Genomic DNA, 26,711 nt, shown 5'->3' with positions numbered 1-26,711 from the left:
TTTTGAGATGGAGTCTCGCTCTGTCGCCCAGGCTAGAGTGCAGTGGCACAATCTCGGATCACTGCAAGCTCTGCCTCCCAGGTTCACACCATTCCCCTGCCTCAGCCTCCTGAGTAGCTGGGACTACAGGTGCCTCCCACCATGCCCGGCTAATTTTTTGTATTTTTAGTAGAGATGGGGTTTCACCGACTTAGCCAGGATGGTCTCGATCTCCTGACCTCGTGATCCGCCTGCCTCAGCCTCCCAAAGTGCTGGGATTACAGGCGTGAGCCACCACACCCAGCTAATTTTTTATTTTATTTTACCTTTTTTAAATAACCACATGTGGCTAGCGGCTAATGTATTGAACACTGCAGCTGTAGATAACACGAAATAAATACAAAGCAGTCTCAACTTTAGAAAAACAGAAGACTCAGGGCCGGGCGTGGTGGCTCAAGCCTGTAATCCCAGCACTTTGGGAGGCCAAGACGGGCGGATCACGAGGTCAGGAGATCAAGACCATCCTGGCTAACACGGTGAAACCCCATCTCTACTAAAAAATACAAAAAACTAGCCGGGCGAGGTGGCGGGCACCTGTAGTCCCAACTACTTGGGAGGCTGAGGCAGGAGAATGGCATGAACCCGGGAGGCGGAGCTTGCAGTGAGCTGAGATCCAGCCACTGCACTCCAGCCTGGGCGACAGAGCGAGACTCCATCTCAAAAAAAAAAAAAGAAAAGAAAACAGAAGACTCTTACTGCCTCATAATGTAGATGCAAAATGAAATACTAAGTAAAATGTTCTTTAAAGAACAAAAACAAAAGAAAACCTAATGAAAGCTATGAGTTCATTGGATAATAATGCTACCAGTACTAAGAAAGTACAGCCCCAAAAGTGACGTGCAGTCACAAATATAAAAATGACTATTCAAGTGAACTCCTGAGGTAAAAATTTGTTATTCACCATGCTCCAAAATGGTCTGTAATATTCTTCAGAGATGGTATGGTAAACTATGATACAAGGGTAATACTAACATTATGCTGTCACAGGTGCCATTCTCTTAAAAAAGAAATCCCAAAACAAACACAAACCGAAAGCAAATAATTAAACACATTAGAGATTATTATAAAAATCCATAAGGAATTCTGGTAGAGAAACAACTTAATAATCAAAACCCCAAATATAAAATTTGTCTATCAAAATGAAAATGTTGACAGTTTCTTGCAAAAAAAAAGTTTAGAAATTTTTTTAATATAAATAAATAAGAACATCTTTTTAAACAAAATCTTAGGCTGTTGAGTCCCATTTACTTTCTACACCTCTAATTCCAAAGCTGAGGAAAAAAATGGATACATCAGAAAAAAAAATTAACTCATGACAATTTGTCTTTTGGACACAGAATACAAAGGAAAAATAAAACTTATGCCTATCTGGCCAGACCTCAATAGAATTTTTCCTCCTAGCTGGTTCCTAAATCCAAATCAGATACTTATCAATAAAACTGCTTTTCTGCACAGCTACCACTAGCTAGAAACTCTTCTCCAAATGTATACTGACCATTTCTTCTAAAATGTTGAAATTCTAGCTGATAGTTTTTTAAAAACCATTCTTAATGTACTGATTCCAGAGTACTGATTCCAATGGCCAAAAAAATTCAAAAAGATTTGACTGGTCTCTGAGATTAGAATGTGTGACAATATGAAGCATTTCACTACAATGCCCAAGATTAAAGTGTCAAAGCAGATGAGGAAATGAAGCTTTCAAAACAGATGCCTATGAGAAAGGAGCCCAGAAAAGCAAAAGGGGCAGCAGCCCAGGACCTTCCAAGAAAGAAAACTGGCTCTGGCTCCACGGTATCCTTCCTGAAATACTGGGAAAGAATGAAGTCCTTAGCAAAATTCTGACCAGGATCCCAAATTTAAACGTAAGCTTGTAAGGAAAACACCTATGGACTTGTGTTTAAATTTGTCTATCTAAGATATAAAATTATAAGTTTGACCAAATGTGCCAGTTGTCCACTTACTGTCTCTCAGCTCCGAATTCACCCTTTCCAGTCTGCTCTGCAGAAATGAACTCGGGACCCTTTAAACATTTTTCCTTTGCTAGTTGGCATGATGTTAGATTAACACTGTAAGAGGAGGAGATGTTCCTCTTCTTTCCAAGAGTCTTGTATGTTCCTCTTTGCAGGCTCCTGTACTGCAACACAGCTTCTCCAGTGTCCAGATCCAGCACCTGTGCAATTCGCTCCATTGTCAGGCTCCTGAAGTGCATAGCAGTCAGCATCATCCAGTATCTTCCACCAGTACCTCCACAAGGCAGTGTTATAGCAAAGTGACACTGATAAGACAGATTTTTACCACAGCAACTTCTCTTCATTCAGTGAGCCACAGCCATGCCCCCTCAAACAGGGTCTGGATCTTAATCCCAGAGGCCTTGGACGTTGTATCCCAACCCCAGGGGTTGATGCTCCTTTTATCTGTTATTCTTATATTCCTTAGAGTTCTCTTTACTTTTTACTAGCCAATCCTCATTACTCCAAAACCCTGTTACAGCTAGCAATTCTTCGTATCAATCTTTCCTTGTTCAAATTATATGTGATTTCTCTATTCTAATCAAACACTGACTGATAGATCAAATTTCAGGCAATTAATCAGAAACTGAGAAAACTATAGGGAATGATGTCTAATTTGTTATTTTATATCTTAGCAAACACATGAGATCTGATAATCAGAAAGTTCAGAGTGCTAACCAAAGTCTTTGAAGAAAGAATGGAATGAATCCGTTCACAGGATATATCCTTGTTAATGCTACTCCCATTTGGGGGAAGTGTAATTTTCTCCAGTAACCATGAAAAATAAGAGATCACTTTGTTTCTTCTGGTAATTTATTTTTATTTTAAAAGGGAAATGAAAATCTAAAAAAACAGAAAAGTTTAAGAAGAGAAAGTAGAAAGAGTTAAAGGCTCCATTTCTCTGGCCAACTAATCAACCAAACTGTTCTATCTACATTTGGCGGGAAATCCAAAATTTCAGTGATCCCACACTAATATTCACATTGTTTTCTGCTATATAGGAACACTTTTAACATTTTCCCTCTGTCTCATTGTTTGTCATGTACTCTCTGTAGACTACTTTGCCAACATTAAAATGAAATGTTCACCATCAAGCTCATCATTCCTGCCTCACTTCACTCTGAAATCTGCTAGACACAGAGTTAAAAGGACAGGATTAAGAGTCATTAGACACAGTACTAAGGAGAATTAAAGGGCCTGTTCAAGGGACGTAACATCTGCTCCTCAAATTCCTGTCTAAACAACTAAGATTCCGATCAAAGAGAAGAGAAGGAAAGTCAATCTGACCAGTAAACCGGAGTCACGAGGAAGTGAATGTTCTCTCAGGGAGTAACTCTGACACCAGAGAAAGGCTTAGTGACATTGCACAATTGTTTCTGTGAAGTTATTCATGGGGCAAGTGGGAGTATATGAGTGTAAGTGGAAGAGAGTGGGAAGGTGAAGACTGAGGATCCTTTTAAGTAGTTTTTGCTCAGCTAGCAAAACAAGCTGGGACATGCAAGACAGATAAACACAGCTGTTTGGGGCTGTCACTTGGGGCTCAGGAGCCAAGGTGTCTTGCTGTAGTGAAAAGTGCACCGGAATGTGAGTCAGGAGTTCAGGGATCCAAGTCCTCATTCTGCTGCTAACTAGCTGTGTGATGATGAGCAAGTCTACTGGCTTCACTAGACTCAGTCTCTCTTTTTTTTTCTTTTTTTTTGATACAGAGTCTCGCTCTGTCGCCCAGGCTAGAGTGCAGTGGCACAATCTCAGCTCACTGCAACCTCCACCTCCTGGGTTCAAGCGAATCTCCTGCTTCAGCCTCCTAAGTAGCTGGGATTATAGGCGCATGCCACCAAACCCAGCTAATTTTTGTATTTTTAGTAGAGACGGTTTCGCCATGTTAGTCAGGCTGATCTCAAACTCCTGACCTCGTGTTCCGCCCACCTCGGCCTCCAAAGTGCTGGGATTACAGGCGTGAGCCACCGGGCCCGGCCTCAGTCTCCTTATTTCATGGAAAATGAGGAGACAAGACTAGATGGCAGCACTATGCAGAGATGCTCCTGAACCACCGAGTTCACATACTAGTTAATATAACCTTGCTGAGTCCTGGTTTCCTCCACTGAAAAAAAACATGAGAAATAATACTTTTTATAAAATTGGGTGAGGATTAAAAATAATATACATAAAGACACCTAGTACAGTAACTGAAACAAGTAATTATTATTATTACTCCTTTATTTCCAAGGTCTAAGATTATTTGAGGGGTATAAAATCTTGGTAGCCAAATGCAATGTTATTTCAAATGCACTACAAGTTAGTATATGTCTAGTACATGTCTTAATTATTGCTAACCAAAATACTCAAGACTCAGAAATTAAGGACTTGTAAATGTCACCCAAAAATGTAAAAATATATTTTGTCAATATAAGGTTGATTCTTCAGAGGGTCCAAAACAAAGAATATAAATAAGGAATCCTTAAGAATTTGGAAATAGGAAATATAGAAGACTTCTAAGGAAAAAGAGCTAAGGACTTCAAAAGACGCCCCTCTTCCAAATGCCAAAAGAAATAACCTAGAAAAATATAAAATCGGGATAAATGAAAGTACTACTGAAAACTGGAAATTATCCAGAAATTTCTATTAGGAAAAGATCAGAATGATTAGGAAAGCACCTCGCAGAAAGAGTGCAACAGCTTCATGTGAAACTACCCAGCAACCATGAAGTCCAGGGACGGTTCGCTCTCAAAGCAGCAAGGATGTCCTTATGGAAGCAATTGTCACAAAAATTAGGCAGCAGGCACAAAAAACAATGTGGAAGAGATAATGTAGGGTAAATAAAACAAAGATACATGGTCATAAACCCATTATCTTTCCTAAAAACACAGCATACAGGCCGGGCACGGTGGCTCACGCCTGTAATCCCAGCACTTTGGGAGGCTGAGGCGGGTGGATCACAAGGTCAGGAGATTAAGACCATCCTGGCTAACACGGTGAAACCCCATCTCTACTAAAAATACAAAAAATTAGCCGGGTGTGGTGGCGAGCACCTGTAGTCCCAACTACTGGGGAGGCTGAGGCAGGAGAACAGCGTGAACCCGGGAGGCGGAGCTTGCAGTGAGCCAAGATCGTGCCACTGCACTCCACCCTGGGTGACAGAGCAAGACTCTGTCTCAAAAAAACAACAACAAAAACACAGCATCCATCACATAGAGGAGAGACCCACGCACATACACACACAAGGATTACTCTCAGCCCTAGCTCCCTCAAACTTCCTAAGATCACAGGCACATTCCACTGGCCACAAGCAGTGAGTTTAAGAAGGTAAGGAGATACAAGAAGAATCTTTTCAGCCTGTATCTCACCAGGCAGAGAGAGTAAGTAAGAAGAGTAAAATAATAAGGGGTTGTGAAGAGCTTTTACGATAGGGTCAGCAAACTTCATGTGAAGGGCCAGATAAATATTTTAAGCTTTGCAAGTCATATATGATCTCTGTATCATAGTCTTCTTTATTGTTCTGGGGTTTGTTTCACAACTCTTTAAAATTGTAAAAATCATTCTTAGTTCAAGTGTCATACAAAAACAAGCCATGGACTAGAGTTCGGCCACTGGCTACAGTCTGTACTGTTCTAAGATATAAAAGACAAAGAATATAGCAGTGGAATTTTTTTAAAGGAAAAAGAACATATTATCAGACTGCTATTTTGTGCCGAAAAAATTTCAAGAAAATATGCGTCATCATTATATACAAAGCTGTAATAAATAAACTTGTTCCTGGTTATTTCCACATATGTGGATACATCTGTTAGAGGAATTCCTAAAAGTAGATTACTTGGTCAAAGGGTATATGCATTTGTAATTTGGAAGAGAATGCCAAATTGCTCTCTATAAGATGGTACCAATTTACACTCCCACCATGCCTGATAGTACTTGTTTCTCCAAATCTTGCCATCATAGTTTGCAGTTTACATCAGAATAAGATACACTGGCTGGGTGCGATGGCTCATGGCTGTAATCCCAGCACTTTGGGAGGCCAAGGAGGGTGGATCACTTGAGGTCAGCAATTGAACACCAGCCTGGCCAACATGGTAAAACCCCATCTCTACTAAAAATGCAAAAATTAGCCAGGCATGGTGGTGCATGCCTGAATTCCCAGCTACTTGGGAGGCTGAGGCATGAGAATCGCTTGAACCCAGGAGGTGGAGGTTGCAGTGTGACAGGATCGCGCCTCTGCACTCCAGCCCAGATGACAGAGTGAGACTCTGTCTCAAAAAAAAAGAAAGACATTATCAAATTGTTATGCGGAAAAAAAAGTCTGGTCATTTATACCCCGACCTTAGCCTTCTCACATTGAATAGTATATGTTCTCTTCACTTTTGCCAATCTTATAGGTAATAAATAGTACCTCACTGACACTTTAATTTTTCCTTCTTTATTAATGAAGCTGAATATCTTTATGTTTATTGACTATTTGTATTTCTTCTGCTGTTACCTATTAATTCATTTCCTTTGGCTAGTATTAGTTTTCAAATACCCCTTGCTTTATTTACAGAAACTGTATTATGGATAGTAGCCCGGTGCTTTCAATCTGTGTTACAATTTTTTGTTTATAATTTGTCTCATAATTTTGTTTTCGATGTCCTTTGTTTTCTTAAGTGTAAAATATCTTTTTAAATTGTAAAAGTAATTCATGCTGTTTTGTTACGTCATATAAAAATATAAAATGAAAGTTCACCAATACCCCCACATAATACACTTCCATTTCTAGGACATAACCTCTCAAACTTTCCCTAGTAACTAAAAAATACAAATACATAAATTATATATTACAAAAGTGCATTTCTTTTTAAAACTAATTTCTATTTAACAAATATTTATGGAACTCTTTCTATCTAAGCCACAGATTGGGATATTTGTGACATACACATCTTATAAAGAACTTTATCAACCAATCCAAGAAAAGCAACCCAGTTTTAAAATGGGCAAAATTTTGAACAGTTGTTTCATCAAAGAAGACATATAAGCTCAATATCACTAATCATCAGCAAAATTCAAATTAAAACCCAGTAACATATCACTACATACCCAATTGAGTGGCTAAAATTTAACATACTGACAGTACCAAGTGTAGATAAGGATATGAAGTAATTACAATACACATTGTCTCTAAGAAAGCAAAATGATAGGGCATTTTTAAAAAGTTGGGCAGTTTCCTATAAAGTTAACACTCACATACCATATGACAAAGCAAATCACACTTAGGTATTCACCCAGGGAAATAAAACACCTATCTACAAAATGACCTATACAGGAGTATTTATAGAAGCTTTATTCCTTATACCTAAAAATTGGAAGTAAGTCAAATGTCTATCAAGTGGTAAAGAGATAAACAAACTGTATATAACATAGTCATACAAAAGAGTACTACACAGCTATAAGAGGGAACAAAACTATTGACAGAGGCAAAATCAGATCAGTGGTTACCTGGGGGCCAGAAGGAGGGACTGACTGCAAAGAGGCTAGAGGGAACTTTGGAGGATAATCATAGTGTATGACTATGACTGTATGCATTTCTCAAGATTTATAGAACTATACAAATAAAAAGAATAAATTTTACGAAATGTAAATTATACCTGAATAAATGTCACTTTTAAAAGTTCATTTAAAAGTAGAAAATTAGTAAAGTGAATTGGCTTAAGTTTTCACAAATTGTAGCAAAAAAAAAAAAAAAAAAAAAAAGATAAAGAGAACCGAACCAGAGAGAGAGAAAAAGGGAAATGGAGAACAGATAACAGAGAGCCAAAGCTAAATAGCCTATACTCCCAAAACACAAATCACGGCCAGCGCGGTGGCTCACGCCTGTAATCTCAGCACTTTGGGAGGCCAAGGCAGGTGGATCACTTGAGGTCAGGAGCGCAATACCAGCCTGGCCAACATGGTGAAACCCCGTCTCTACTAAAAATACAAAAATTAGCCAGGCGTGGTGGCATGTCTTAATCCCAGCTCCTCAGGAGGCTGAGGCAGAAGAATCACTTGAACCTGGGAGGCAGAGGTTGCAATGAACCACGATTGTGCTACTGCACTCCAGCCTGGGTGACAGAGCTAGACAAGAAAGAAAGAGAGAAAGAGAGAGAGAGAGAGAGAAGGAAAGAAGGAAAGAAGGAAAAGAAAGAAAGAAAGAAAGAGAAAGAAAGAAAGAGAGAGAGAGAGAGAAAGAAAGAAAAAAAAAGAAAAAAGAAATCAGGACAGGTGACAGTCTTAAACAGTAGTCTGATTTTTCAGAGGTAAAATGCAATATTACAATACTAAGAAAAACTCAGAAATGGGAAATAATACTTGAAAGAAATGAGAGGTATCAAATTAAGAATCTGTGCACTGAAATTCCTTCATATTAAATAAATACTAGATGAGTTATGATCTACCGAATGCTTTACTAGGTGCCAGGCACTGTGCCATGTACTTTATGATGTATACACTATTTCATTTAATCATCAAACAGAACACCAAAAAACTGGTATTATTAATTCTATTTTACAGGCAAGGAAACCAAGGGTCAAAGTGATTAAAATGACATGCCTAAAGTCATACAGCAAATGAACAAGCCAAGACATAATTCAAATTCAGACTTCTATGAGTCAGAATTCATGCTCATATCCACTATGCACATTAAGTCTATAGTTATACTTAGTTGTAGAATTAAATTTTACATCAACTAATATGCTATAAAAAAGAAAGGAGGAAAAATACTTCAGTGAAAATCTAGGAGAGTAATCTCCCCCCCATCCCACTAAAACTGATAGTTATGGCACAAACTCAGTTAAATTAGCAGAGAAGACAGTGTATAACACCTAATGACTAGAGCACTGACTCATCCATTCTGATTTCCAGTAACAGAAATTTTTAAATTTCAGAATCTAGGATTGACACAGAAATGCGAAAGAGTAGGTATCTGTTTTTTCTTTTTTTATTTATTTGAACTCTGAAACTCTTTAATCAAGTAACTGTTCATACAGAGCAAGAACTACAAATACCATTTGAATAGATGAAAATCTGCTCACTGGCAATCACTTTTAATAGAAAATGAATGGAAATCATAAGATGCAATAAAACTCACTAATCAATCATCTTGAGAATACATATCATATTTTTGTTTTTTAAAAAAGCTAAAGAGATCAGCCTTAAGCCTGTAACTCAAGGTGTCACCTACAGTGCAGAGCCAGTGATTTCAAAAACTGTTCTTTCTTGCCCTGAATTGATAGGGTTTAAGCCAAAGATTTCAGATATTCCAGAAAAGAAATCCTTATGCTTCCTTTTTTTTCAAAAGGTGGGTACATCTTGCTGAAAATAGTCTTCTGCTCTGTTTCTCAACAGAAAATTACTGAAAAAAATATGAAACACTATTATTGTAGGACTTATTTAATGAATAATAAGTTCCAAGTATATCCCAAACACTGTTTTAGGTGCTAGAACAGAAGTAAACAAATGTGAAAAACACATCATTTCTGATCATTGTAAAGTGCTATAAAAGAAATAAATCAGGGTAATGGGTAGAGTGGGTGGCAATAGAGCTACTTTTGACAGGATGGTGAGGAAAGGTCTCTCTGAGGAGCTGACATTTGAGCTGAGACATGACCCAAGAGAAGATCACTGGATCTTAATAAGATAAAATTTTAAAATTATGTAACTTGATGACAGTTATAAAGGGAAGCAAAAACCAGGAAATTAAGTAAAAGGCTATTATAGATAGTTTACATAATTTTACCACGAAAATGTCAAAGAGAAGGAAAAATATATTCAGGTAAATAATGTATATCAAATAATAAACTGTGCTTTCCCACATACCTCTTCACATCATATTAAAGCTTTCTGTTGATGCACATGGATAACAACTCCACAACAAGCCAACAACATCCTCTCCACTTAATAAACCAAAAAAAAAGCCCAACACCACCAGGACTATCCTGACATCCACAAGAATGACTTGTGATCGCATTAACCCACTCCATTTACAACTGAAGCCATCTCTCTTTTTTTCTGTCTTTTTTGAGACAGAGTCTCACTCTATCACACAGGCTGGAGCGCAGTGGTGCAATCTCGGCTCACTGCAACCTCCGCCTCCTGAGTTCAAGTGATTCTCCTGCCTCAGTCTCCCGAGTAACTGGGATTACAGGCATGCGCCACCACATCTGGCTAAGTTTTGGATTTTTAGTAGAGACGGGGCTCGTCTCCAACTCCTGATCTCAAGTGATACACGCGCCTTGGCCTCCCAAAGTGCTGGGATTACAGGTGTGGGCCTACACCTGGCCAACTAAGGATTTTGTTTTGTTTTGTTTTGTTTTGTTTTGAGACAAAGTCTCGCTCTGTCACCCAGGCTGGAGTGCAGTGGCGCAATCTCAGCTCACTGAGACCTCTGTCTCCTGGGTTCAAGCAATTCTCTTGCCTCAGCCTCTTGTGTACCTCCAAAAATATTTTATGTGTATATAAGCAAGTACTATATGCTATTTTTTCCAAGTTTTTATTAAACTATATACTATCCTGAGATGAATGTGGCTGTTAGAAGCTGCAGTAATCCAGAATGGCTACTCTAATCTATGTTGATAAGGAAAACGGAGAACCAGGCACCCGTGTGGCTGCTAAGGATGGGCTGAGGTTGGAGTCTGGACCTTTAATCAAAGCCTTAGATGGGAGATCTCAAGTTTCAACACCATGTTTTGGCAAAACGTTCGATGCTCCACCAGCCTTACCTAAGGCTACAAGAAAGGCTTTGGGAACCGTCAACAGAGCTACAGAAAAGTCTGTAAAGACCAAGGGACCCCTCAAACAAAAACAGCCAAGCTTTTCTGCCAAAAAGATGACTGAGAAGACTGTTAAAACAAAAGCTCTGTTCCTGCCTCAGATGATGCCTATCCAGAAATAGAAAAATTCCTTCCCTTCAATCCTCTAGACTTTGAGAGTTTTGACCTGCCTAAGGAGCACCAGATTGCGCACCTCCCCTTGCATGGAGTGCCTCTCATGACCCTTGACGAGGAGAGAGAGCTTGAAAAGCTGTTTCAGCTGGGCCCCCCTTCACCTGTGATGATGCCCTCTCCACCATGGGAATCCAATGTGTTGTAGTCTCCTTCAAGCATTCTGTCGACCCTGGATGTTGAATTGCCACCTGTTTGCTGTGACATAGATATTTAAATTTCTTAGTGCTTTAGAGTTTGTGTGTATTTGTATTAATAAAGCATTCTTTAACAGAAAAAAAAATATATATATATACTATCCTATACTATGCTTTCTTCATTTAATATATTTTAAAGATTGCCTTACAATTTAATCTTTTCTTGATGCCTTAGCTCAGTGTTTCGCAAATTCAAGTAATAAACACCTTCCTTTTATGGGAAAATATGTTTACAGATCACTTTGCGATGATATAAATTATTTTTATTATAACGTTACTTAAGTATGAGTATATAAGTAGACTCCTTGTGCTTACCAAGCTATATAAATATCTAAAACTGAAAAATAAAAAATAAATTCAAATTTGGCTGGGCGCAGTGGCTCACACCTGTAATCCCAGTACTTTGGGAGGCCAAGGCAGGTGGATCACGAGGTCAGGAGTTCGAGACCAGCCTGACCAACATGGTGAAACCCCATCTCTACTAAAAATACAAAAATTAACTGGGTGTGGTGGCAGGTGCCTGCAAGCCCAGCTACTCAGGAGGTTGAGGCAGGAGAATTGCTTGAAACAGGAAGGTAGAGGTTGCAGTGAGCCAAGATTGTACCACAGGACTCCAGCCTGGGAAACAAGAGTGAAACTCCATCTCAAAAAAAAACAATTTAACAGTAAATACTAATCACTTCACATGCACAGAAACAACTATCATCAAAAGAAAGTAACAAATGTTGACAAGAATGTAGAAAACTGGAACCCTTATATATTGCTAGTGGGAATGTAAAATGGTACACCCCATTTTGGAAAAGAGTTTGTAGGTTTATTAATATATTAATCATAAATTTACCATATGACCTAGCAATTACAAACCTAAGTATCTGCCTAAGAGAGAGGGAAGCATGAGAACAGAGTACCTAGCTATTTTAAATGAGTGGAAGATAAGAAATTCTTAACTTGGGTTACCTAAGTGATCCAAAAACTCTTAATATTGTATGAAAACTTTTATTCTATCTATATCTTTTTTTGCATAGAAGGTGTATCCAAGGGGTCTGCGATCTCAAAGATTCTGATTTTTGAACCTACTCATATAATTATGAATCTACTATTGAAAATCTGAGGCAACAGAAAAAGTGAAAGGGAACTGACTAGCAGACTAGTTTAGAGAAAATACAGTACTAATTTTCAGTAAATGGGACCAGAGAAAGATTTCAGAACCTAGACATCCACAAAACTAACATTGATGCCAGGCAAAAATCCAAAACGAATTANTTTTAGAGACGGGGTTTCACCGTGTTAGCCAGGATGGTCTCGATCTCCTGACCTCGTGATCCGCCCGTCTCGGCCTCCCAAAGTGCTGGGATTACAGGCTTGAGCCACCGCGCCCGGCCCAAAACGAATTATTAAAGAGATTTCAAAATACCAAAATGAAAGATGCACCAAAAACAAGTTTAACAACAAAAGAAAAGCTTTTTTTTTTTCAATTCAATTTTACACTGGTAAACCAAGAAAAAAAACACCTAACGTCAGTCTTTTTAAAGTGTGCTAGGTGAGTGAGAAAAAGGCTAAGAAAACTACAGCACCAAAGAGCTCTTCTGGAGAAATTTGTCAGAGATGCCCAAAATCCAGAACACTTCACCTCAGCTTCACTCCTAGACTTGGACTTCTATCTCCCTTCCTGAATAGCTAAGTGAGCGTTCTTTGCATGTGACTGCCTCTTTGATATCCCCTTACTCACCATGAGGCTGCCTCTTGGATCTCAGACAAATTCTGATGTTTGCTATCCCAGGTGAGGAGATGGTTTGAAAACATCATACTATGTTTCCATATCTTCAAGATAGTACACAAACTCCCTCAAGTAATCTTCGTGGGTAATATAGGAACAATACAGATCAGTGACAAAAAGATGTGGGGGAATTTAGCTGAGTTATAGGCATGTGTAGATTCTCACTTGGGTGAAAAACATAATTTAAAAGGTTAACAGATCAATGTCGGGCCAGGGCACGGTGGCTCACGCCTGTAATCCCAGCACTTTGGGAGGCCGAGGCAGGCAGATCACCTGAGGTTCAAGACCAGCCTGGCCAACACGGTGAAACCCCATCTCTGCTAAAAATACAAAAAATTAGTCGGGCATGGTGGCATGCACCTGTAATCCCAGTTCCTCAGGAGGCTGAGACAGGAGAATCACTTTAACCTGGAAGGTGGAGGTTGCAGTGAGTCAAGATCGTGCCATCGCACTCCAGCTTGGGCAACATGAGAGAGACTTCATCTCAAAAAAATAAATAAATAAAATAAAATCAGTGTCAAAATAAAGAAAGGCTTCTAATGGCATATGAGAGTCTGACTCTCCCATATTCAATTATCAACTGAATGAGAATTTACTGTACATTCACCAAATTTGCAACTGGCAAAACACAAGCAGTGATCATTAACATACACATTGGGTGTTACAATCAGAAACTAGAACAATGATCCAACAAAATAAGGAGAATAAAACTGAAGGGGAAAATAAATATACAAATACTTATGTTTCACTTTTTTTCTGTTTCTTTTTGTTGTTGTTGTTGTTGAGATGGAGTCTCACTCTGTTGCCAGGCTAGAGTGCAGTGGCAACATCTCAGCTCACTGCAACCTCTGCCTTGCAGGTTCAAGCGATTCTCCTGCCTCAGCCTCCTAAGTAGCTGGAACAACAGGCGCATGCCACCACGCCCAGCTAATTTCTGTATTTTTAGTAGAGACGGGGTTTCACCATGTTGGCCGTGGTCTTGATCTCTTCACCTCGTGACCCACCCACCTCGGCCTCCCAAAGCGTGGGGATTGCAGCCGTGAGCCGCCGCGCCCAGCCTCACTTTTTTCTTCATTTAAAAATCTATTTTAAACTTTAGTGAGTTTTTGGTAGTAGCATTCCTATTTTGAACTTAAGCCACATATTTTTATGTCTAGAGGTACCTTGTTACCTACCATAGTAGTTTGTGTGTGCTGGATTTGGCCACTTAAAGGCAGGCTCAAGATATGCACTATCCAATACAGCAGCGACCTAGCCACGTGTAGATATTTACACTTTAATTAAAATTCGATTTTAAGAAATTTCAGTTCCTTAGAATTAGCAAACACATTTCAAGTATTCAGTAACCCCATGTGACAAGTGACTACCATATTGGATGATACAGATATATAATATCTCCATTACCACTGAAAGTTATATTGGACAGCACTCTTAAATGACTGGAATCATCAAGTGATGGCCCTTGGAATACTCAATCAAACAGAAATTACAGCTAGAAAATGATTGTATTTTCTTTCTTAACCAAAGATCAAAGGCATCAAATCAGACTTTACTGTCTTTTCTTGAAAAAAGTAGGCCAGGCGCAATGGCTCACATCTGTAATCCCAGCAGTTTGGGAGGCCAAGACGGGCAGATCACCTGAGGTCGGGAGTTCAAGACCAGCCTGACCAACATGGAGAAATCCCGACTCTACTAAAAATACAAAATGAGTCAGGCGTGGTGGTGCATGTCTGTAATCCCAGCTACTCAGGAGGCTGAGGCAGGAGAATCGCTTGAATCCGGGAGGTGGAGGTTGCGGTGAGCCAAGATCACGCCATTGCACTCCAGCCTGGGCAACAAGAACGAAACTCTGTCTCAAAAAAAAACGAAAAGAAAAAGAACATGTATACACTCACACTAACACACAGACACAGACACACACACACACACACACACATATATATATACACACATACAGATAAATTTAACAAAGACCATTTGTGACCTGTAAAGCCTAAAATGCTATTTGGCCCTTTATAAAAAAAAAAACTTTGCCAACCCCTTGACCAATAAGTGTTTTCTTATAAATGAGTTCTATCTTTTAATTTGAATATCAAAATAAAAGACATTAAGAAAAACGCTGGGCCAGGTGCGGTGGCTCACACCTGTAATCCCATCACTTTGGGAGGCCGAGGCAGGCGGATCACAAGGTCAGGAGATCGAGACCATCTTGGCTAACACGGTGAAAAACCGTCTCTGCTAAAAATACAAAAAAAATTAGCCGGGCGTGGTGGCGGGCACCTGTAGTCCCAGCTACGCAGGAGGCTGAGGCAGGAGAATGGTGCAAACCGGGGAGGTAGAGCTTACAGTGAGCAGAGATCGCGCCACTGCACTCCAGCCTGGGTGACAGACCGAGACTCCATCTCAAAAAAAAAAAAAAGAAAAATTCTGTAATGCTAAATTTAAATTGGAACACAGGTAAAATTAACAATTCTTAAATTGCTTTACATGTATACTGAGGCTGAATAAGTAAGTAAATGGATAGTGGAAGCTAGGTTTCTCACCATTGGAAAGTGATGATACAGAAAAGCAGGAAGGTTAGAATAAATCAATATAGTACTGGATTAGAATTAGAAACATCAGTATGAACTCATGTTCAGGTTAACAAGGATGTAGAGAGATGCAAAAAGTTAGAAACATACTATATACACAGGTTAGTATAATATATATGCATATATTTCCTAGCTGTGTCAGCTGAGTCAGCCTAAGAGCAGTGACATCCCAGGAGCAATGAGCATATTAAGAACCTAGATCTTCTAGAGTCAGAAACACCATTTAACCCAGCAATCCCATTACTGGGTATACATCCAAAGGATTACAAATCATTCTACTATAAAGACACAGCACACACATGTTTATTGCAGTACTGTTCACAATAGCAAAGACTTGGAACCAACCCAAATGCCCATCAATGATAGACTGGATAAAGAAAATGTGGCACATATAAACCATGGAATACTATGCATCCATAAAAAAAGATGAGTTCATGTCCTTTGCAGGAACATGGATGCAGCTGGAAACCATCATTCTCAGCAAACTTTCGTAAGAACAGAAAACCAAACACATGTTCCCACTCATAAACGGGAGCTGAACAATGAGAACACATGGACACAGGGAGGGGAATATCACACACCAGGGCCTTTCGGGGGGTGGGGGGCTGGGGGAGGGATAGCATTAGGAGAAATACCTATGTAGATGATGGGTTGATGAACCCATGGCACGTGCATACCTATGTAAACAACCTGACATTCTGCACAGTATCCAGAACTTAAAAGTATACGTAAAATAATAATAATAATAAGAACGAATAGATCTTACTGCTACTATACTTTCCCGGGGAAAATAAACTGATTCTAGAACTGGGGCAGGGAAAATACAAGCACTATAGCCTGGAGATTTTTTTTTTTTTTTATTTGAGACGAATTTCACTCTAAGGCTAGAGTGGAATGGGGCGGATCTCAGCCTCACTGAACCTCACTTCCTGGGTTCAAGTGGATTCTCCCGTCTCGCTCCCAAGGTAGCTGGGATTAAGGTGCCACCAAACATGCCAGTGAATTTGGTATTTTTAGTAGAGACGGGGTTTTCACCATTTGGCCAGGCTGGTCTGAACTCCTGACTCAGTGTGATCATCACCTCGGGCTCCCAAAGTGTGGGATTACAGGGTGAGCCTCGCTTCCAGTGAGGCATCTTGTAGTACTAAAATTAAGGGGAGTATTTCCAAAAACAAAGAAAGGAGGCATGTCAAGGGAACAAAGACCAACTAAAGAGCTCCCAATACCCAGTTTAAACCAAGCTGAGCAAACAAATAAATACACAGATACCAGAAAGGTTTTTTAAATACCAACTCATTCCAGGGAAGTGGAGCTGAATTTTTCCACTGCCTCTGTTGGAGCAGTACTCAGTGGCTTGCAGCCAAAGAACCAGTATATGGACAAGGAAAGGAAGTAATTTACCATGAAGGAACCTAAAAAAACATAATAGAAGTATCCCGGATATGTGTAACAAGAAGTCACTTCCCCCCCACCGCTAGATATTTCCCAAGGATCATAATTCTCATTAACCAGGAAAAGTCAGACAAAGCAAACTGAGTGACATTCTCAAAATACTGATCAATACCCCTCAAACTTCTGGTCCATGAAACAATGAAGACTGGAACTGTCAGGGATGACAATATAAGGACCAAAGGTTATGGGTATCTGGATCATTAGTGAAAAAAAGTGAAATCCATTAAAGTTTGGAGATAATAATAGTAACTAATGGTTGTTCTTAATTGTTGACAATGAACCATGGTAAGATAGATGTTATATAAGAAAAACTGTTATGCGTGTAGTAACTTGTCTATCTTTGTAGCTTATCTTAAATTTTAAGCATTCTGAAAATTTAAAGTTTACTATATTTTGAAATTGAAATAGAATATCATGTGACCTTGTAATTTAAGCATAGCCAATATGATGATTAATGATCTGTATTTTTTTTTCTACTGTTTGCATCAAAGGTCACAAGCAATGACATTCCAACATCAAGGCATGCCCTAGCAACACAGATTCTGGGTCTCTAAATTTATTCCAAAAAAGATAAGGAGGGCTCTTGGGAAATACTGATTCCAGACCTTGGAAATGATGTACAAGAAGGCTACATTATTGTGCCGACCAAAAGTAAGTTTTAAAACTAATAAGGTATATCAAATTTATACGCAATCAAGGAATCCTATAGGACAAATTAGGGACATTTAAACATCAAAAGAATAATGACTGCAATTTGACTGAGACATGAATTAAAAATCATAAATACTGTACTTAAAAAGAAACAGGCCGAGGGGCGGTGGCTCAACCTGTAATCCCGCCTGTGGGAGCCGGACGGGCGGATCATGAGGTCAGGATCGAGACCATCCTGGTAACACGGTGAAACCAGTCTCTACTTAAAAAAATAAAAAACTAGCCGGCGATGGTGGGGGCCTGTAGTCCAGTACTCGGGAGGCTGAGGCAGAAGAATGGCGTGAACCTGGGAGGTGGAGCTTGCAGTGGCCCGATGGGGCCACTGCACTTCTAGCTGGGGCAACAGAGGAGACTCCGCTCAAAAAAAAAAAAAAAAGAAACAGAAAAATCATCACCAACAACAGAAACAACTCATTTATCACTACCAGCCCTTAAGCTAAAATGGGCCATTAAAGAAAATAACTAAGCTTTTATCCTGCCTCTTCAGTAGTAACTGTATTTCAGGGTAACCAAATAACATCAGAAAATGAGGAAAAGTTTTCTTTAAGAAGATGCCAGGAAATAAATGCAGATGAAATAACAGAATGAGAAAATCACCAATTTGTAGCCCTCAATGACATAACTGATCCGGGAAGAAATCATCAATGGACACTAAGCTCATTAAGTGAAAGAATGATGAGTATCTGGATAGTTACATAGCACCAATCTATCTCTCCACAAAGTTCTTGTCTATCTCAAGTATAAAATATTAACTTTACAATGAAGGAATCAGATGTCACTACCTTAATCCAGGGATCTACCTTAATTTCTAGTCACTAACAGTGAAACAACTAGACAATACATGCCATCTGAAGTGATACAATATAATTATGATAAAGCCTTTGATATTCCATAGGAAATACTGGAGAGGAGATAAAGAAACAAGTTAAATCAGGAGTCCCCAAAGCCCAGACCATGGACTGGTATCAGTCCGTGGCCTATTAGGAACCAGGTGCACGGCAAGTGTTGGGGGTGGTGAGCGAGCATTACCACCTGAGCTCCAGCTCTTGTCAGATCAACAATGGCATTCGATTCTCACAGGAGTGTGAACCCTACTGTGAACTAACTGCGCATGCGAGGGATTTCTAGGTTGCACAATCCTTATTAGAATCTAATGCCTGATGATCTGAGGTAGACCAGTTTCATCCAGAAACCACGCCACCACCCCGACCTCCATGCTACCCCCAGTCCATGGAAAAATTGTCTTCTGCAAAACCAGGCACTGGTGCAAAAAAGGTTGGGGACCGATGAGTTAAATGATACCATAAGAAAGCAATATGCCAAAAGATCAGATACAGTCAAAAACAGAAAAGAGAGTGGCTTATGGGCCAGGCCAGGCACGGTGGCTCATGTCTGTAATTCCAGCACTGTGGGAAGACGAGGCAGGTGGATTACTTGAGATAAGGAGTTTGAGACCACCCTGGACTACACGGTGAAACCCCATCTCTAACAAAAAAAATACAAAACTTAGCCAGGCATGGTGGTGCACACCAACAGTTCCAGCTATTTGGGAGGCTGAGGTGGGAGGATGTCTTGAGCCCAGGAGGCAGAGGTTGCAGTGAGCCAAGATCTCGCCACTGCACTCCAGTCTGGGCGACAGAGCCAGACCCCGTCTCAAAAAAAAAAAAAAAAAAAAAAAAGAGAAAGACTGATTAATTGTAGCAACATGGAAGGCCCTTTCTAACAAAATGCTAGTTGACCATACCTAAACAGTACAAAATGGATTGGCACCTGGATAATGGCTTATGTTAACTTCTCATTTCTCAGGATTAATTGGAATGTTTTAAAACAAAGTATTTTTTTGTTTTTTTAATTTTTTTGTTTTGAGATGGAGTCTTGCTCTGTCACCCAGGATGGAGTGCAGTGGCACAATCTTGGGTCACTGCAGCCTCCACCTCCTGGGTTCAAGCGATTCTCCTGCCTCAGCCTCCCAAGTAGCTGGGATTACAGGCACGAGCCACCATGTCTGGCTAGTTTTTATGTTTTACTGAGATGGGGTTTCACCATGTTGGACAGGCTGGTCTCAAAACTCCTGACCTCAGGTGATCCGCCCACCTTGGCCTCCCAAAGTGCTGGGATTACAGGCATGAGATACCACGCCCAATCTTTTGTAGTTTTTTTTGAGACGGAGTCTCTCTCTGTTGCTGGGCTGGAGTGCAGTGGCGCAATCTCGGCTCACTGTAACTTCCAGCTCACAGGCTAAAGCAATTCTCCTGCCTCAGCCTCCCAAGTAGCTGCATTACAGGCATGCACCACCACGCCCAGCTAATTTTTGCAATTTTAGTAGAGATGGGGTTTTGCCATGTTGTCCATTCTGGTCTTGAAATCCAGGCTTCAGGTGATCCGCCTGCCTCAGCTTTCTAAAGTTCTGGAATTACAAGCGTGAGCCACCGCACCCACCCTCAAACACTGGTTTATGAAACAAAAGAAATGTGAGGCTCATTTTACTTCATTTAAATTATGAAGGCAGTATATTTTGATACAAGTCATTGTAGATGGGATTCCAAAGCCAAAAGCACTGTCTTCCAATGTGAGGATATTAAGTAAATATGAAGATATTAAGTAAGTGAATACATACCACTCACAGGGCTGAAGGGATCGAAATGCCTTAAAAGAAGCATCCATTCCAGCAAAATCCCAAAACTTAACATCATAGTCATATCCTCCTGTCACCAAACGGGCACCTGAGGGATCCAGACCCAAAGCAGACACCTGGTTTTAAAAAAATAAAATAAAATGACTGGAGCAAAATCACATATGGTCATTTATAACCCCCATTTCTGTTCTTTAATCCCACCCCCTATGTTACAGGCCTTGGAAGCACAAACCATCAACTATTGTTACTTCTGAAAAGTGGGAATGGATGGTGCCTTCTATATTATTAGACTTTGTTACTATATTAATTATTTTGTAATAAAGAAAAACACTTTAAATCTATTTGACAATTTTGTCCCAAATCATCAACCATGTACTCAGAATAGCTATCACTGCACATCCATAAGATAAACTAAGTTGCCTTAGTATACAAGTAGAAATAATTACAAATAATTACAATAATTCAGCATTTTCAATATACAATCTAAGGAAAACTTTTAAGACAGTTTAACCATAACTGAATGAAGACCATATGAATCTTAAATTACCAAAATGAGTAACACCAAAGGAGCTTTAAGAAATCTATTTAACAGAGTAGAACAAAGCAGAATTATCTGTTCCTTATGGTCAAATGGCTCGGTATATTCACCTTAAACAATTATTTTTAAAGCTGAATGTTTAAGTGACTAATCACATTATAATAGTACTTATATTGATTCCATAAAATATTTGCTTTCCGCCGGACATGGTGGCTCATGCCTGTAATCCCAGCACTTTGGGAGGCCAAGGCAGGGAGATCACTTGAGGTCAGGAGTTTAAGACCAGCCTGGCCAACATGGAGAAACCCCATCTTTACTAAAAATACAAAAATTAACCAGGCGTGGAGGCACGTACCTGTAGTTCCAGCTACTATTTCAGAACTTGAGGCAAAAAAAATCGCTTGAACTCGGGAGGTAGAGGTTGCAGTAAGCCAAGATCATGCCACTGCATTCCACCATGGGCGACAGAGCAAGACTCTGTCTCAAAAAAAAAAAAAAAATGTGCAGGTCAGGCACCGTAGCTCACCCCTGTAATCCCAGCACTTTGGGATGCTGAGGCAGGCAGACCACCTGAGGTTGGGAGTTTGAGATCAGCCTGACCAACATGGAGAAACCCCATCTCTACTAAAAATACAAAATTAGCTAGGCATGGTGGCGCATGCCTGTAATCCCAGCTACTAGAGAGGCTGAGGCAGGAGAATTGCTTGAACTCAGGAGGCAGAGGTTGTAATGAGCTGAGATCGCGGCACTGCACTCCAACTGGGCAACAAGAGCAAAACCCTGTCTCAAAAAAAAAAAAAAAAATTGCTTTCCCTGTGAACTTTCTTAGGTCTAATTCACGCGTCAATATCCAATGTGTAACTCATTGTTCCTGAGATAGATGTAGCTTTCTCTCAAAGCAGAAAGTCCCTAGATCTACTGCCCTCTCAGAAGAAAAGAACTACATTAGGAATATTTAATGTGATTACCATACATTGGATGCAGTAAAAGAATCAAAAGTTTTTTTTGTTTTGTTTTGTTTTGTTTTGAGACAGAATCTCCCTCTGTCATCCAGGCTGGAGTGCAGTGGTGCAATCTCGGCTCACTGCAACTTCTGTCTCCTGGGATCAAGCAATTCTCCTGCCTCGGCCTCCTAAGTAGCTGGGATGACAGGCACGCACCACCATGCCCAGCTAATTTCTGTATTTTTTAGTAGAGATGGGGTTTCACTTGTTGACCAGGCTGGTCTCAAACTCCTGACCTCAGGTGATCTGCCCACCTCAGCCTCGCAAAGTGCTGGGATAAGAGGTGTGAGCCATGGCGCCTGGCCAAAGTTTTATATAAAGGAAGCTTCTATAAATCAGTTATCCTAATAAATAGACTTGAAATGTAATTAATATAATTATAATTAAATAAGTCAGATACTGACAAAATAACTTATATTCATTTCAATTAGCACTTGCAAACACTGATTTCATAATATAAGGTAAACTTACTATGTTAAAATTAGACATGAACTCCAAAGATGTTAAAGAAAATATACAAGTGAAAACAAAATCACTTTTTATGCCCGAACAATAATGTCTTAAAATAAAAAACAATCAAAATCAAAAATAAATGAATAGTAGTTTTAAAAACCTAGGAAATGGCTTCTGCTACCACCACCTACAAATTCACTTGCCTCTATATGCACTATGCTATCTTTCTTCCCTCCTGTTGCAATTTAAAAGTTATTTATTCTCCTAATAAGGCTAACCCCACCAGTGTTCATCTCACTACAACACAATATGAAATTACAACTTCATCTGTGGTTCCTCTATTCTGTACCTGTCCTGCCCTCAAGAGTATAAGCACCATATGGACAGAGACCTTGTCTGTGCCCAGCACTGGACCTGGCACAAAATATAAACTCTACTAAACATTTGTTTAAAAGAAAGGAGAACTAAAAATTGTAAAACCTTATGTAAAACAAACCTGCAGTCTGACAAATATGAGATAAATTCCTTTTTATCAAGGAAGAACAGAATAAATTGCAAACTTGACTGTTCTCCTAGCTAAGAAGAAAGATGACAAATTCTAAAGCAAAGTTACAAAATGAGGCTTTCAACGCAGCCATTCACTGAAGTATCAGGATCTCTGCTGCTGACTGTATACATGATTCATCATTTACCAAAAGGATATGAAGGAGGTAATTAGAAAGACAGAAAACAGAGCTCAGAGGCTGGGTACAGTGGCTCACGCCTGTAATCCCAGCACTTTGGGAAGCCGAGGTAGGCGGATTACCTGAGGTCAGGAGTTCAAGACCAGCCTGGCCAACATGGCGAAACCCCATCTCTACTAAAAATACAAAAATTACCCGCTGTTGTGGCAGGCACCAGTAATCCCAGGTACTTGGGAGGCTGAGGCAGGAGAATCGCTTGCCCCTGGGAGGTGGAGGCTACAGTGAGCCAAGATGGCACCACTGCACTCCAGCCTGAGTGACAAAGAGAGACTCTGTCTCAAAAAAAAAAAAAAAAACAGAATCTTGTTCCAACTTGAGAATGAGCACAAATTTTCAGTTTTAACATTTAAATTAAAAGAATTAATGTGTATCACCCTCTCCTTCCTTCAAAAAGCTTTAGACTTTATCATCCCATTCACTGGGAAGGGTTCAGTTGACTATTATGTCACAGTAACTATATTCACTAAATGAATATACATGTTTCTTCAGTGGCAAGGAGAAAAGAGCACAAAAACGGTTATAAATTTAGAGATATAAAAAATAAAAATAATGGTAACTCTCCTGAGAGTACATCAGACATCATTAAGAGACCAATTTGAACAAACTGACTCTAAAAAGATGTATGGGAAAACTGGGGAAATTTGAACACTAATGAGATATTAGATTAAATAATTATTGAAAAAAAGATATAATAAAGATGGTATTATGTAGGAAAGAGTGTATGCGTGCACATTCAGAAAGAGGGAGGCAGAGACAGCCCAATATTATCTCTTAGAGATTCATACTGAAATATTTACAGATGAAATCATATGAAGTCAGGTATTTGCTTTTAAATAATCCTGTAAGGTTGGGACAGGCAGGACTAAAATGTAAAGTATATAGGAAAAAAATAAGATTGGCCTTATGGACATTTTTAAAATAACTCGTTTAAAAGAAAAAAGATCAGATAGAAAAGTCACCTTCTAATCCAACATTTATTTAAAAATAAATTTATTTGCATGTAGGACAAAGGCAGGATTGCAAAAAAAAAAAAAAAAAAAAAAAGAGTTAACCCAAGAGTAAAATTATAATATATAAACATACTGCAGTATTTTTAAAGTTATGTTTCTCTACAAGATAAAACTTGATTTACAAAAAAAAGGAATATTTAAATCAAACTTGATTAAATCAACTGAGAAATTCATGACCCATCTCTCAGTTGTAAAATTCTCCAGACTAGATGACAGAAAAGCTTCCTTTTAATTACTCAGTCTACAATGTTTTCCTTATTTACTTAAAACACAAAAGTAGAATTCCTTCATAATTTCAGAATAAAATATAAAAAACATCATTTAAGAAAAAATATATTAAGAATTAGATGGAAATGATTTCTTAAAGCAGCAATTCCCACATAGTTTTGTTTCAAGGCTCTTTACACTCTTAAAAAATTTATTGAGGACTCCAGGCCTGGCGCATTGACTCATGCCCGTAATCTCGGCACTTTGGGAGGCCGAGGCAGGTGGATCATGAGGTCAGGAGATCAAGACTATGCTGGCTAACACGGTGAAACCCCATCTCTACTAAAAATACAAAAAAATTAGCCAGGTGTGGTGGCAGGCATCTGTAGTCCCAGCTACTCAGGAGGCTGAGGTAGAAGAAAGGCGTGAACCCAAGAGGCAGAGCTTGCAGTGAGCTGAGATCACGCCACTACACTTCAGTCTGGGCGACAGAGCGAGACTCTGTCTCAAAAAAAAAAAAAATCTATTGAGGACTCCAAAGAGGTTTTGTTTATGTGAGTTATATGTATCACTATTTCCACTAGAAATTAAAACTAAGAGATTTTTACATCTTTTCTATTTCATTTAAAATAACAACAAACCCATTATATTTAACATAAATATTTTATGAAAACAGTATTTTCAAAAGAAAAAACTGTAAGAATGACCTGGTTTATATCATTTCTGGGACTTCTATTAATTGACGTTTCCCTCTTTTATGGGATTATTTTCTAGTCTTTACATGTTAGGCAATTAGAAAAAAGTAGTTTCATTGAAAGGAAAGGTTAATTTTTTCTCGTCATATGAACGTTTCACTCATTTAACTACCACTTTTTAGTGGTTTTGCAATAAGATACAATGATTTCACCTTACATCTCAAATATTTTATATTATTCATCTTTATATATTTTAGAATACTCAAACATCAGTAAATATAACAATATAAACATGCAAACTGTAAACTAAGTATTAATGAATACTTAGAGCCATACGGTAACTACTTAAAGTTCATTTCTTATCTTAACATTCATCTGAAAAATGAACAAACTCATGCCTTTTACTGATACAGAGGTAAAGCAAAGGGTAGTAAGAAATTTTCCCACACCATAAAAAGCAAAATTGTGTTTGAGTTTCATTTCTTTCTTCCACTTATAATGTTCCTATATTAAAAAAACAAGAGGTTTTTAAAGCCAACAATAACAGTGACAATAAGTGTTTCTATTTTAACTAAAAGGAAATGGCTATTTTGACTGAACATAAAAGTAATCTATTTTTCCTTAATGTCTATAGCTTTTATGTCATCAGCTGATTGTATAATTAGCCTTAATACAAATGTATCTTATCAGTTCACTTTTCCATGACAGCCCTGTAATTTGAGAGGGAAAAAACTAGATTTTTAAACTTACTGTTTTAGTGCCATGCTTCAGCGTTATCTCATGCGAGTCAGGAATCTTGTGAACAGGATTCTGAAACAAGAAAACTCCATGACATTAACGGTAAAATAACATATTTGTGGGGAATACATACCACATTCACAGGAAATACAATTTTTTTTAAATTGTATCACTGGCTTTTAAACACAAAGTTTAAAAAAAAACAGCAAAAAAGCGTGAGGGTATCTTTTTTCTACACTTCTAGATACACTACAATGGGTCTCTGATGATAAATTGATTTTAAATACCTAAAAGGATAAACCTAAGAAACTCATTAGGTTCTATAAAATTATCTCTTATTGTCAACATAAATTGAAATTTTAATTTAATCCAAATGTAAAAATAAATCAGTAGTTGTTAATAGTATAATTAGAAATTTACTTTTCCTTTAAATCACAGCTTATCAAGAGGAGCGAAAAGGTCGGTATCAGGCTGGGCACGGTGACTCACGCCTGTAATCCCAGCACTTTGGAGGCCAAGGCAGGCAGATCACCCGAGGTCAGGAGTTCGAGACCAGCCTGACCAACATAGTGAAACCCCGTTTCTACTAAAAATTAGCTGGGTACAGTGGTACATGCCTGTAGTCCCAGCTACTCAAGAAGCTGAGGCAGGAGAATTGCTTGAACCCAGAAGGCGGAGGTTGCAGTGAGCCGAGATCACACCACTGCACTCCAGCCTGGACAACAGAGTAAGACTCCATCTCAAAAAAAAAAAAAAAAAAAAAAAAGGTCTGTATCAAAATATCTGGAAAAACTTAAAAGATTCTCCATTTGTTTTAAGTGTACTCTGATATTTAAGGTAAACAAACCATGTAACTTTGGCATAAATTTCAAAATTCTGTATTATAAAAATCAAACAGAATCTAACAGACTTAAGGGAAAGAATAGACTAAATCATCATTATTCATTGCAACTGGCATTTTTAAATG

The 26,711-nt window shown here is 38.9% G+C and overlaps 1 protein-coding gene and 1 pseudogene across 3 annotated transcripts in view; one reads left to right on the top strand and one right to left on the bottom strand.

Annotated features, from left to right (window-relative positions):
• The window catches only part of WDR70 (WD repeat domain 70), a 385,782-nt gene that overhangs the window by 295,211 nt on the left and 63,860 nt on the right, over positions 1-26,711 (bottom strand). For all 3 annotated transcript variants that reach the window (XM_017853196.1, XM_017853195.1, XM_017853194.1), the window contains exons 6-7: positions 25,757-25,816; positions 20,339-20,472 (exon numbers count right to left, since the gene is read on the bottom strand). In XM_017853196.1, coding sequence (XP_017708685.1) covers positions 20,339-20,472; positions 25,757-25,816 — 194 coding nt within the window. The remainder of the gene's footprint in view (positions 1-20,338; positions 20,473-25,756; positions 25,817-26,711) is intronic.
• LOC108515981 (securin pseudogene) lies at positions 10,603-11,176 on the top strand (annotated as a pseudogene).

This window comes from Rhinopithecus bieti, unplaced genomic scaffold, assembly GCF_001698545.2.
Source record: "Rhinopithecus bieti isolate Rb0 unplaced genomic scaffold, ASM169854v2 scaffold_34818, whole genome shotgun sequence".
NCBI lineage: Eukaryota > Metazoa > Chordata > Mammalia > Primates > Cercopithecidae > Rhinopithecus > Rhinopithecus bieti.
The sequence above is the reverse complement of the archived record's forward strand: the minus strand, read 5'-3'. Positions and strand labels throughout refer to the sequence as shown.